The sequence below is a fragment of the Haematobia irritans genome, chromosome 5 (assembly GCF_050003625.1).
Source record: "Haematobia irritans isolate KBUSLIRL chromosome 5, ASM5000362v1, whole genome shotgun sequence".
NCBI lineage: Eukaryota > Metazoa > Arthropoda > Insecta > Diptera > Muscidae > Haematobia > Haematobia irritans.
In genome coordinates, this window is record NC_134401.1 from 123,281,194 (window position 1) to 123,294,944 (window position 13,751).

A 13,751-nucleotide genomic window follows, 5' to 3' on the forward strand; every position below is an offset into this window, starting at 1 on the left:
ATAGAAACAAAATTTTCAGAAAATTTTCTATAGAAATAAAGTTTTCTGAAAAATTCCTATAGAAATATTTTTTTTTTTGCAAAAATTCAATAGAAATAACATTTTCAGAAAATTTTCTATAGAAATTTAATGTTGACAAAGTTATCTGTAGATATTGCTTGACAAATTTTTCTATACAAATAAAATTTTGTAAACAATTTATATAAAATAACATTTTGACGAAATTATTGTAAAAATAACCTTTCCTATAGAAATAAAACTTTGACAAAATTTTCTGTGGAAATGAAATTTTCACAAGTTTTCTATAGAATAAAATTGTCTATAAAAACTAAAATTTTGACAAAATTTTATATAGAAATAAAATATTGAAAAATTTTCTGTAGAAATAAATTTTTCTTCCGTGTACAAAAAACTAAAAATAAACTTTGGATATAATACCCACCTCATCTTTAAACTAAGGGAGTAGAATAATTCTTGTTTTATTTCAAAATGATCATAGCCAATAAAACTGTGATAAACAATTAAATTGTTTTTTTTTTTTCTAGAAATAAAATTTAATAAAAAATTTCTATAAAAATAAAATTACAAAAAAAAAATTAAATCTTTTTTTAATTTTTTTTTTTAATTTTTTTAGAAATAAAATTTTCAGAAAATTTTCTATAAGAACTAAATTATGACAAAATTCGTTAAAAATAAAATGTTGCAAACATTGTCTTTAGAAATAAAAATTTGACAAAATTTTCTATAGCAATAAAATTTTCAGTAAAAATAAATTTTGACAAAATTGTTTATAAAAAAATTCTATACAAATAAATATTTGACAAAATTTTCTATAAAAAATAAAAATAAAAATTTTGACAAAAATTTCTATAAAAATAAAATATTGATAAAATATCCGATAGAAAAAATTTTAACAAAAATTTCTATAAAACCAAAATTTTGACAAAATTTTCTTTAAAAATAAAATATTGACAAAATTTTCTATAGAAATAAAATGTTCACAAAATTTTCTTTAGAAATAAAATTTAAATTTGTTTAGAAATGAAATTTTAACAAACTTTTCTTTAGAAATAAAATTTTAACAAAATTTTCTTTAGAAATAAAATTCTAACAAAATTTTCTTTAGAAATAAAATATTGACAAAATTTTCTATAGAAATAAAATGTTTACAAAATTTTCTTTAGAAATTAAATTTTAACAAACCAAAATTTTGACAAAATTTTCTTTAAAAATAAAATATTGACAAAATTTTTTATAGAAATAAAATGTTCACAAAATTTTCTTTAGAAATAAAATTTAAAATTTTTTTTTAAGAAATGAAATTTTAACAAACTTCTTTAGAAATAAAATTTTAACAAAATTTTCTTTAGAAATAAAATTCTAACAAAATTTTCTTTAGAAATAAAATTTTTACAAAATTTTCTGTAGGAATAAAATTAATTAAAAATAAAAATAAAATTAATTAAAATTTTGACAAAATTGTCTATAAAAATAAAATGTTGACAAAATTTTCTAAAGAAATAACAGTTTGACCAACATTTTCTAAAGAAATAACAGTTTGACAATTTCTATGAAAATAACATTTTGACAACAATTTGTTTTTGTTAAAGTTAAAGTTACTATTAAGCCCCGTTCCTGTTAATTAAGGGTGTACCACATAATTCTTGTTTTATTTAAAAATTATCATAACCAATATCTATTTCGCTGTTGATTAATTTTACGACTAGGACGTGCCCAAAACAATTGTCGCAATAACTCCACCTTAAGGAAGTCTACCAGCAGCTTGTTTGCCAGCAATACAACTTATGATTTATTTAATTTAATTGTTATAGCATTCACTAGAAAATGTGCATAAATAAAAATTCTGAAAAGTGTTAATATGTTTGTTTTTTGTTTGCATAAACACCAACAACCTCTGTCTCTGTCACTTATTTATCGTCAAAAAGCTATCACACGCACTAAAAAACATTCAAAAAGAATTTGCTTTTTTCGCCACAAAAAAAAAAGTCGTTTATCAACTGTAAAAAAAATTATGAGTAATTGTCAGTGATGGTGGTAGCCGATTGACTTGTTGTAATGACTTAAGGAAATTACAAATCTTTTGTGTAATTTATTATGAGTTTTATGTGGTTGTTGCCGGTGTTTGTGACATTCCAAAATGGAATTGAAATGGGCTGCAGTAAATTGCATTTGACGAATGTCGTGTAAATTGCGAATAAAATATAAAGACATTTTATGATTAGGAGTTTTTACTTCTATGGTGATTGGAATAAGGGGATAAATAATAATCAGTTACGGATATGAATGAAAACATTCGTCATTGCCTTAATCGACTCTTGGGAATTTAATGTCTGACTAAGAGAGGAAACAGAAATGAGTTAAAACTACACTCAACAAAAGTGAACACAACAGGACACTAAAATTTTGTTTCATGTTTTCTTTTTTTAATTAAGACAACACTTTTTACTTTGAAGTATCTGTTATAATGTGGATTTTTATACTGAAAATTTAGTTTTACGTGAAAAGCTTGGTTATTATAACACAAAAAGATAATAAAATTCGATAAATGAGATTTGTTCAGAGAGAGAGAGAGGGAGAGCTAAGTATTAATAGCTCCCTAAACACGTCTCTATTGCTAATAAGCCCCATATTTGTAAGGTAAGGTCAAAATCTTTGCTTCCAACTAATCATGTTTTGTGGGTGTATACTCTGAAGATAATTAAAAACAATTTTGTTTTACATTCTGCCCCATTTACTTCTGCATTAAATCTTTACATTTTTAAAATATACTCGACTACTTAAAAATCTTGCACATTCAAAGCACTTAGTTATAATTTCCGATGCTAATACTCCATTTACCCTAAAATTTAATTTTCATTTGGCATCCGAAAGATGCAAAATGCAGTAAATTATGCAAAATTCAAAAATATTCCACAGTGATCCTTTCGTAACAAGCTTTAGGAATTGCGATTTTATACACATTTTATACATCCGCTAACGCAAAATGAATGTTAATTATATTACTTTGGTATTCCAGCAATATTCAACTAAGACTCCTCGCAATATCTGCTGACTACGCATTGGGTTAAATACAAATATTTATACCTAAGGGAACATGATTTAATATTAGGGTATGCAATGGTGTTACAAGAAAAATATTATTGTGATATTTTTGAAAGGAATTAAATTTTGACAAATTTTTTTATAGAAATAATATTTTGACAAAATGTCCTATAGAAACGAAATTTTGCCAATTTCCTATAGAAATTAAATTTTACTAAAATTTCCTAAGGAAATTAAATTTTGCAAATATTTTCTATAGAAGTGAAATTTTTGCTGGAATTTCCTATAGAAATTAAATTTTACTAAAATTTCCCAAGGAAATTAAATTTTGCAAAAATTGTCCATTTCCGAATCGTTTAGCTGGTCGTTTTTATATACCTTCATTTGGATATAATGAAAGCCATAACATACACGGCCCTGGTAAAGATGTGGCAAAGACTGAGTGTTCAATATAAACACTGCATGCCGTCTTGGTCCATCCACTTCATCCAAACTGCCCACCTTCCAATCAGCTGTTGGATGATCTGGATTGCATTGTTTCAGTCTATTTAAAATAGATTCAGGGTCAGGAGGATTTGCAGGTATCCACGCATGTGCTCTTGGTCTAGCCGGTATGTCTTTCTTCTCGTCTAATTGTAGAGCAGCTCCTTCCCAAACTTCACCAATTAGTATCAAAGCAGCTTTAAAACATTCTGTAGACGTCTGGTCCTCAAATGCGACTAGCGTAAATCCAACCAGCCTCTTGGTGTCGAGGATCTGGGCCGGGAAACTTTTCCAGCACCTGTGAGTAGACGCCAGACAAAGCATTCTCAATTTCCCCCCATTTTTGCTTTGGGACCATACCGTCCAATGCTCCTTTATTAATGATAGCCGTCACAAGGCTGTCTTTAGCAAGTGAGGCAAACGATCTATGATTCCTTTTGGAGGATGGCAGCTCATCCGGTGATCGTTCCCTTTTTCCTGCTTCAAGAATTCCTTGAGCCCGTTTTAAGGAATCGCTTTGTTTAGCCGACAACGTGCTTGGGTCGACTGATTCTAATTTCTTTTGGATAAACAAAGCATTTCTGCAATCCTTGAATCTCTTTCGTGAGGGATTACCTCCTTTTGATGTCGCTATGTTACCTTAGAAAAGGTTCGACTTGTCAAAGTGTCGCCACCTGTCGACCCGTCTACAGGTCGACTAATTGGGCCTAACTCTTGGTCATTGCCCAAATTTATAACTCCAGTCGATACCCGTCCACTGGGCCCTGAAGTTAGGAACCCAGTGGATGACTTTGAATTTCGCTGCATGGTGGCTTAATATCCCACCACACGTGAAATTCAAAATTTTGAGACAATTTCCTGTAGAAAGTAAATTTTGACAAAATTTCCCACAGAAATAAAATTTTAAGAAATTTTCTACAGAAATGAAATTTTAAGAAATTTCCTACAAAATTGATATTTTGAGAAAATTTCCTATAAAAAAGAAGATTTACGAAAATTTCCTATAGAAATTAAATTTTGCAAAAACAAAAACCTATAGAAATGAAATTTTGATCAAAATTTCCTATAGAAATTAGACTTTGACAAACATTTTCCATAGAAATGAAATTTTGAGAAAAATTTATATAGCAAAGAAATTTTGACCAAATTTGCTACAGCAAAGAAATTTTAACAAAATTTCCTACTGCAAAGAAATTTTAACAAAATTGTCTATAGAAAGGAAATCTTGACAAAATTGCCTACAGCAAAAAAATTTTGACAAAACTTTCTATAGCAAAGAAATTTTAACAAAATTTCCTATAGTAAAGAAATTTTGTCAAAATTTCCTATAGCAAAGAAATTTTGACAAAATGTTGACAAAATTTTGATAAAAATTTCCTATAGCAAAGAAATTTTGATAAAAATTTCCTATAGCAAAGAAATTTTGAAAAAAATATCCTATACCAAAGAAATTTTGACAAAATTTCCTACAGCGAAGAAATTTTAACAAAGAAATTTTAACAAAATTGTCTATAGTAAGGAAATCTTGACAAAATTTCCTATATAAATGAAAATTTGCTAAAATTTCCCATAGAACTGAAATTATGACAAAATTTCCCACAGCAAAGGAATTTTGACAAAACTTCCAATAGCAAAGAAATTTTAACAAAATTTCCTATAGTAAAGAAATTTTGACAAAATTTCCTATAGCAAGGAAATTTTGACAAAATGTTGACAAAATTTCCTATAGCAAAGAAATTTTGACAAAATTTCCCATAGCAAAGAAATTATGACCAAATTTCCCATAGCAAAGAAATTTTGAAAAAAAATCCTACGGCAAAGAAATTTTAACAAAATTTTATAAAGCAAAGAATTTTTTTGAAAATTTTGTAAAGCAAAGAAATTTTGACAAAATTTTATATAGGAAAGAAATTTGGACATAATTTCCAATAGCATAGAAATTTTGATAAAAATGTCGTATAGCAAAGAAATTTTGACAAAATTTCCTACAGCATAGAAATTTTAGCAAAATTTTCTATAGTATCGAAATTTTGACAAAATTTCCCATGGCTTAGAAATTTTGACAAAATTTCCTTAGCACAGAAATTTTAATAAAACTTTCCTATAGCAAAGAAATTTTGATAAAATTTCCTACAGCGAAGAAATTTTAACAAAATTTTCTATAGTAAGGGAATCTTGACAAAATTTTCTTTAACAAAGAAATGTTAACAAAATTTCCATAGCAAAGACATTTTGACAAAATTTCCTATAGCAAAGAAATTTTGATAAAAATGTCGTATAGCAAAGAAATTTTGACAAAATTTCCTACAGCATAGAAATTTTAACAAAATTTTCTATAGTAACGAAATTTTGACTAAATTTCCCATGGCATAGAAATTTTGACAAAATTTCCTATAGCACAGAAATTTTGATAAAAATTTCCTATAACAAAGAAATTTTGACAAAATTTCCTACAGCGAAGAAATTTTAACAAAATTTTCTATAGTAAGGAAATCTTGACAAAATTTTTATAACAAAGAAATTTTAACAAAATTTCCTATAAAGCAAAGAAATTTTGATAAAATTTCCTACGGCAAAGAAATTTTAACAAAATTTCATAAAGCAGAGAAATTTTGTCAAAATTTTGTAAAGCAAAGAAATTTTGACAAAATATTATATATCAAAGAAATTTTGACAAAATTTCCCATAGCATAGCAATTTTGACAAAATGTCCTATGGCAACTAAATTTTGATAAAAATGTCGTATAGCAAAGAAATTTTGACAAAATTTCCTTAAGCAAAGAAATTTGACAAAATTTCCTACAGCAAAGAAATTTTAACAAAATTTTCTATAGTAAAGAAATCGTGACAAAATTACCCATAGCATAGAAATTTTGAAAAAATTTCCTATAGCACAGAAATTTTGATAAAAATTTCCTATAGCAAAGAAATTTGGCAAAATTTCCTAAAGCAAAGAAATTTTAACAAAATTTTCTATAGTAGGGAAATCTTGACAAAATTTTCTATAGCAAAGAAATTTTAACAAAATTACCTATAGCAAAGAAATTTTAACAAAATTACCTATAGCAAAGAAATTTAGACAAAACTTCCCATAGCAAAGAAATTTTGACAAAATTTCCTATAGCAACGAAATTCTCTCAAAATTTTGTATAGCAAAGACATTTTGACAAAATTTTCTATAGTAAAGACATTTTAACAAAATTTCCCATAGCAAAGAAATTTTAGCAAAATTTCCCATTACAAAGAAATTGTGAGAAAATATTATAAAGCAAAGAAATTTTTACAAAATTTCCTACAGCAAAGAAATTTTGACAAAATTTCCAATAACAAAGAAATTTTGATAAAAATTTTCAATAGCAAAGAAATTTTAACAAAATTTTCTATAGTAAGGAAATCTTGACAAAATTTCCTATAGTAAAGAAATTTTAACAAAATTTTCTATAGTAAAGACATTTTAACAAAATTTCCCATAGCAAAGAAATTTTAGCAAAATTTCCCATTACAAAGAAATTGTGCGAAAATATTATAAAGCAAAGAAATTTTGACAAAATTTTATATAGCAAAGAAATTTGGACAAAATTTCCCATAGCATTGAAATTTTGACAAAATTTCCTATAGCAAAGAAATTTTGATAAAATCGTCCAATAGCACAGAAATTTTGATAAAAATTTTCTATAGCAAAGAAATTTTGACAAAATTTCCAACAGCAAATAAATTTTAGCAAAATTTTCTATAGTAACGAAATTTTGATAAAATTTCCTATGGCATAGAAATGTTGACAAAATGTTCTATAGAAAAGAAATTTTGAAAATTTGATTGAAGATTTCCTAAAGGAATTAAATTTTGACAAAACTTTTTATAGAAATGAAATTACTACAAAATTTCCTACAGAAATGAAATTTTGACAAAATTTCCTATTGAAAGAAATTTTGACAAAATTTCCTATAGAAATGAAATATTGAGAATATTTCCTATAGACATTTTGCAAAAATTTGCCATAGACATTTTGCAAAAAATTCCTATAAAAATGAAATTTTGACAAAATTTCTCATAGAAATGAAAACTTTCAAACATTTCCTATAGAAATGAAATTTTTCAAAAATTTCCTAAAAAAAATTCCTAAAGCAAAGAAATTTTATCCTATATAGGAATGCAATTTTGACAAGATTTCCTAAAGGAATTAAATTTTGACAAAACTTCCTATAGAAATGAAATTTCTACAAAATTTCCTACAGAAAAGAAATTTTGACAAAATTTCCTATAGAAATGAAACATTGAGAAGATTTCCTATTGACATTTTGAAAAAATTTCCCATAGACATTTTGGAAAAAATTTCTATAAAAAATCTTTTAAATATTCTTTAATACACTTGTGTATCATTTTCGTTAGACCCTAATGTATTTATATGCAATTGTGAAATCTCCACGCTATTATGCATAAGCACAAGCTTATGGAAAATATTTCATTTCTACTCTCCAACATTATCAGCAACATGTGTTGCAGCCTTGTGGTAACATTCGACTTTTGGCTCTAACTCCTGTTGGGTCACATTAAGAACTGGAAGTTAAGTAAATTCTACGGGCAAGCTTTTTTTTGCCTATTAGACAGATTTTAATGACTTAATGTAGTTAGGATTCACTCGTTTACAGCACAATACAGTAGCATGCACTTCAACCCTATTAAGTCGAAGGACAAAAACAGGTTAAGTAAAAAAAAACGAAGAATAGTACTAGAGACTATGCGATTCGCACGAGTACACATGCATCATGGGTCTATGTATTTGACAATGACATTTTTTTGCTTGTAGATTTTTGTTTTTGTATAACAACCATTCATAGAATAGCCTCAACGAAGCAAAGATTTTTTAAGCCATTTGCTAAACAATTTATGCGAACGCTAAAATGTATTAAAGCCCTGCTAGGAACCAAAAAAAACTCTTTTTATTATCTGTTGCCTAGCAGGCGTGGCAAGAATTCTGGTGGTGATAATACAATGCCTTGTTTCTGAGAGGTCTTACAACGAGGGGCCTCATTAGAAAAGGTCACGCAATTTTTTTTTTAATTATATAACTTTTTTTTTTAATTTAAATTTAAGATTTAAAAAAAAAAAAAAAAAATAAGTAAACTGAAATAAAAAAAATCTTAATAGAAAACAAGAATAATGTTAATATGGGGGCTGTAACTTGGAATTCTACCTTTTTATGTTATACTCTATGATGCTGGGTATAAAATTATTTCAAGTTTGATTAGAAATAATAAAAATACTTTTTCGTCTACCCAATATTAGTAATATGAGTACACAATAAAAATGCCTTCCAATAAAGGCCTTATATCCCTGTTATATGTGATTTCACCTTACCACCACTGACAGTGGTCGCAATGGTACAGTAGAGATGGTTCGCCAATGGCTTTGTCATGCCACAATTTACGGTGACTACGGGATGAAACTGACTGGGTTATCGGTGTTGCTAGAGCAACAATTTAAGCCACTGTTACTCAAAGATAACAAAACAGTCGCCACAGATACGAGTCATCCGCACGCATAGTATATACCTAACTACGTAGTGTTTTTGTTTTTTGGCCTAGAATTGCATGGATCTTGTCCAGATACTTGCCGTTGAACAAAATCAGCCCAGTAAGCGTATGCATATGTCCTAGAATGTTTGAAAAAAAATTTCGCTTTTTTTTGGTTTGTTTGGCACGAATCTTCGTGGGGGTATAAGTGGGCGAAGGACCATGCAAAACTAAATGTGCACTAAAATTTTATTTTATAACTTTAAAACGTGAGTGCATTATCATAGTTTGTATATGCATGAAATACCTTCAATTATCAGCATACATTGTTGGAAAGTGAATTAAAATCCTTTTTCTTTCTGTTGGTTTTGCACTTCACTTTAGCCAGTTATTTGCCATCTCCCATACCATTCATTTTTATTTATTTTTCTGGATGATGTCAATGAGAATGTACCCTAAAAGGGAAATTTCGAAGGAAAACGTTTATAAATTAGAAGGGGTAGTAGATTGATACCCTACAAATAAATAATTACAAAGTGCAATAGATGTCATTGTTTAGTATGGTATAACATACATAAACAATAATCCTTGGGCACTAGGAAACCAACTAATTACGCCAATAATTGGCACGAGATGGCCAATTATGACCAGAATGAGATGCGAACCTCCGTGGAAACCTTAATCAGAGAAGATGAAAGCGCTACAGAACCGCTCACAACCAATAGAGGAACTGCAAAATAAAGCCAAAAGGACAAGAAGGCACCTGTTTCTGACGGCATACCCGTAGACGTAATTAAAGAAATAGCAACCAAGCGACCCGAGACCCTACTTGATATGTACAAAAGTTGCCTAATAGAAGGTGTCTTCCCTACTGTGTGAAAAGAACAAGTTTAGTTTAGGTTAGGTTATGGAGGATGACACGAATCCGAACTAGCGGATTTGTGTCCACTTAGATCATAGTTGGTCCATTGCGGTTCCTCAAACTTCTTTCCATCTTCCTCTTCGTGTCTGTTTCGCTCCGGCCGGAATGAGTCCATTCTATGATAATGTGCCTTTCGGATGCGCCTAGGTCATCCACAAACAAAGACTAGTTGTTAGGGGCAAGGGCGACAAAGCGTCCCCACCGTCGTACACAGGAGGCTATCAGGACTGTTGCAGGTCTGTCCGTGAGACAATCGAAACATGGAGCCCTGGAGGATGTATTTATCAGACGCCGTCCGGGCGACACAACAGGGCAGTAACTGTTCGACATCTATAATTCTACTGACGACGCTGGATATTAAGAACCTATTGTGGACAGACGTAATATACACCCTAGAGTCTATATTTCACATAGCGAAATACTTGACGAGAATATTGAAAGACTATCTTAAGGACCAATTTTTGACATATGGCACTATACAGGGCGCAAGAAGACTGAAGGTAATTTCAGGTGCCGCACAAGGCACAATCCTCAGACCAGATCTCTGGTCCGCAATATACGACGAGGCACCCATGCCAGATAATACATTCCTTGTTGGCTATGACATAGGTGCTGCATAGGTGCTGCGATAAAACCGAGAAATACTGAAGAAGGTCAATGCAATCTTCGGTAAACCATGATATGTTCCGCGCAAAAGACTGGTTAGACTCGTGGTGCAATGGTTAGCATGCCCGACTTGCAGACACAGGGTCGTGGGTTCAAATCCAGTTTCGACTAAACACCAAAAAATTTTTCAGCGGTGGATTATCCCACCTCAGTACTGCTGGTGACATTTCTGAGTGTTTCAAAGCTTCTCTAAGTGGTTTCACTGCAATGTGGAACGCCGTTCGGACTCGGCTATAAAAAGGAGGTCCCTTGTCATTGAGCTTAACATGGAATCGGGCAGCACTCACTGATAAGAGAGAAGTTCACCAATGTGGTATCACAATGGACTGAATAGTCTAAGTGAGCCTGTTACATCGGGCTGCCACTATACCTAACCTAACGTAACGAAAAGGTACCTGCCTCAAAAGTAACGTACTCCAAGCAGATAGAGTACTATACAGAAAAAACTGTTACGATAACGTCGCGATTGAGCAGGCCCTCTTCCAAGCAGAAGAAGGATACTCATGAAGATGACTAACGGTATACTCCTATATGGAAACGAGATCTTGGCGTAGATACTACAGAGACGAACTAGACCAAAAATACAGTAAAGAGAACGGCAGTATACCGCACAGTATCGGGAAGCCGCATTAGTGATAGCAGTAACGATCCCTATAGATTTCCAGGCGATTGATCTGCAAAAAGTCTTCGAGCTAAACAAAAAAGTGCGACATGATACCGAACATTCAACAAGAAACCAGAGATAGATGGCAGGAACGAGACAAAGGCCAGATGGACACACCTACTTATAGCTGACATATATTTAATTATGGCGAGAGGCAAGATATGGGGAAGTGAGGTATTACATGACTCCATATGGGGTACTGGATTTACGAAGACGAAATGGGACTAAGACTGGACTCAAAATAACGTACTCCAAGCAGATTGAGTACGATACGGAAAAGGCTGCTAAGTCGCAACTGATCAGGATGATGGTAAACATAGAAGGACCTCTTCCAAGTAGAAAGAGGATACTCATGGAGATGACTAACGGTATACTCCACTATTAAAGCGAGATCTTGGGGTCGACCCTACAGAGACGAACTAAACCAAAAAGCTGTTTTCAGAACAGCTCTGAGAATCACTTCAGCATACCGCACTCTACCGGGGGAAGCCGCATTAGTGATAGCAGGGACGATTCCAATAGACCTGCAGGCGATTGAACGGCAAACGGTCTTCGAGGCTAAACAACAAAGTGCGAAGGACTTGATTCGACAAGAGAGGCTGGAACGATGGAGGGACGAGACAAAGGGCAAATGGACACATCGACTTATAACTGACATACAATTATATGGGGCGGTGATGTATTACATGACTCAGATGCTCTCTGGTCAGGGATACTTTCGAAAGTACTTGCAACGTATGGGGAAATTTAGGACAGAGAACTGAATTTACGAAGACGTCACAGACTATGCCGAGCATATATAGATATAGCCTGTGGGCAGAGCGGCGAACACCGATTGAAGATGAAATTGGACATGTCTCTCCGAGAAATATAGTTCTCCGCAGGAAAAAAAGTTGATATGGATACGATATTTTCCCATTTTAACTTGCAAGGAAAACAAAAATAAACCAAATTATATAATAGTAAAAACAACAAGCATCTACTCTTCCTTATAGAGACTACATGCGTATGACTTAAGAAATCTCCTCCTCCACTCTAAACATTTTCCCCAGTTTTAAAGTTTCAAATCCATAAAATACACATGGATACCCAAACATGCATAATGGTGGCAATAAAAATGCCACCACCAGCGTCATGTCACCGGTATAAAGTCTTCATTATTGTAATTTTGTTGGCAATCCACAGAAAATGCAAAAGTACCTGAGATGATTTGGCCAAAACGTAATGCTAAAATAGTTGGAGATTAACAATGTAACAAAAGTTGTCACAACCTACACAATCACGCGTACCATTAGAGAGTACGATATTTCTATGTGGAAGGACATGCCAGTGTAGTTTGTGTAAATGGTAGAGGATAGCTTAGGGAGTGTAGCAGAGTGGTTATGGTTTTTTTTTTAGGTTTTAAAGGAACCTACAGAATTGTATCGATATAAAATTATAAACAAAACCCGGGTATTCGGTTAGGTTAGGTATTACAATATTTTAAGCTCACTTAGACTATTCAGTCCTATGTTAAGCTCACTGACAAGGGACCTCCTTCGTGTAGCCGATTACGTTTAGAGAAGTTTGATACACTCAGAAATTTTGTAGAAATGGGGATAAACCACGGAAATGGTGTTCGATCGAAACTGGGATTGGATTCCCCCAACAAGGGAAAGTTACTACTTCTACAATGGACTATGATAGTATGACATTTATAAAACAAATTTTGTCAAAATTTTATTTCTGTAACAAATTTTATAAAAATTTTATTTCTGTAACAAATTTTATCAAACCTTCTTTTTCTATAGAATTTTTTTTTCGAAATTTTGTTTCTGTAGCAAATTTTGTCAAAATTTTATTTACTATAGAAAATTTTGCCAAAATTTTACTTCTGTAGAAAATGTTGTCAAAAATTTATATCTATAGTAAATTTTGCCAAACTTTTATTTCTATAGAATATTTTGTCAAAATTTTATTTCTTTAGAAAATTTTGGCAAAATTTTATTTCTATAGAAAATTTTGTCAACAATTTATTTCTATAGAAAATGTCAAAATTTTATTTCTATAGAAAATTTTGTCAAAATTTAATCCTGTAGAAAATTTGGTCAAAATTTTATTTCTACTGAAAATTTTGTCAAAATTTTATTTCTAATGAAAATTTAGTCAAAATTTTATTGCTATAGAAAATTTTTTCCAAATTTTATTTCTGTAGACAATTAAGTCAAAATTGTATTTTGTCAAAATTTTATTTATATAATTTTTCCATAGAAAAATTTGTCAAAATTTTATTTCTCTAGAAAATTTTGTCAAAATGTTATTTCTGTAGTAAATTTTGTCAAAAATTTATTTTTATAGAAAATTTTGCCAAAATTTTATTTCTATAGAAAATTTAGTAAAAATTTAATTTCTACAACAAATTTTGTCAAAATTTTATTTCTAGGGAATATATTGCCAACGT

The 13,751-nt window shown here is 30.5% G+C and overlaps 2 protein-coding genes across 27 annotated transcripts in view; both read left to right on the top strand.

The window, feature by feature from the left end:
* Positions 1 to 13,751, top strand: part of Zasp52 (Z band alternatively spliced PDZ-motif protein 52) — a 510,804-nt gene that overhangs the window by 128,103 nt on the left and 368,950 nt on the right. The window lies entirely within an intron of this gene.
* On the top strand, positions 11,493 to 12,328 carry LOC142240034 (uncharacterized). The gene is made up of 3 exons (XM_075311757.1): positions 11,493 to 11,646; positions 11,699 to 12,035; positions 12,307 to 12,328. The coding sequence occupies exons 1-3, from the start codon at positions 11,493 to 11,495 to the stop codon at positions 12,326 to 12,328; spliced, it is 513 nt and encodes a 170-aa protein (XP_075167872.1).

Bases quoted from the DNA above. Each gene is read 5' to 3' on its own strand.
- LOC142240034 (XM_075311757.1), top strand. From the start codon at position 11,493: ATGACTCCATATGGGGTACTGGATTTACGAAGACGAAATGGGACTAAG. The intron at 11,647-11,698 runs GTAGAAAGAGGA...CCACTATTAAAG, and splicing joins CATAGAAGGACCTCTTCCAA to CGAGATCTTGGGGTCGACCC. The intron at 12,036-12,306 runs GTACTTGCAACG...TCTTCCTTATAG, and splicing joins GGTCAGGGATACTTTCGAAA to AGACTACATGCGTATGACTT.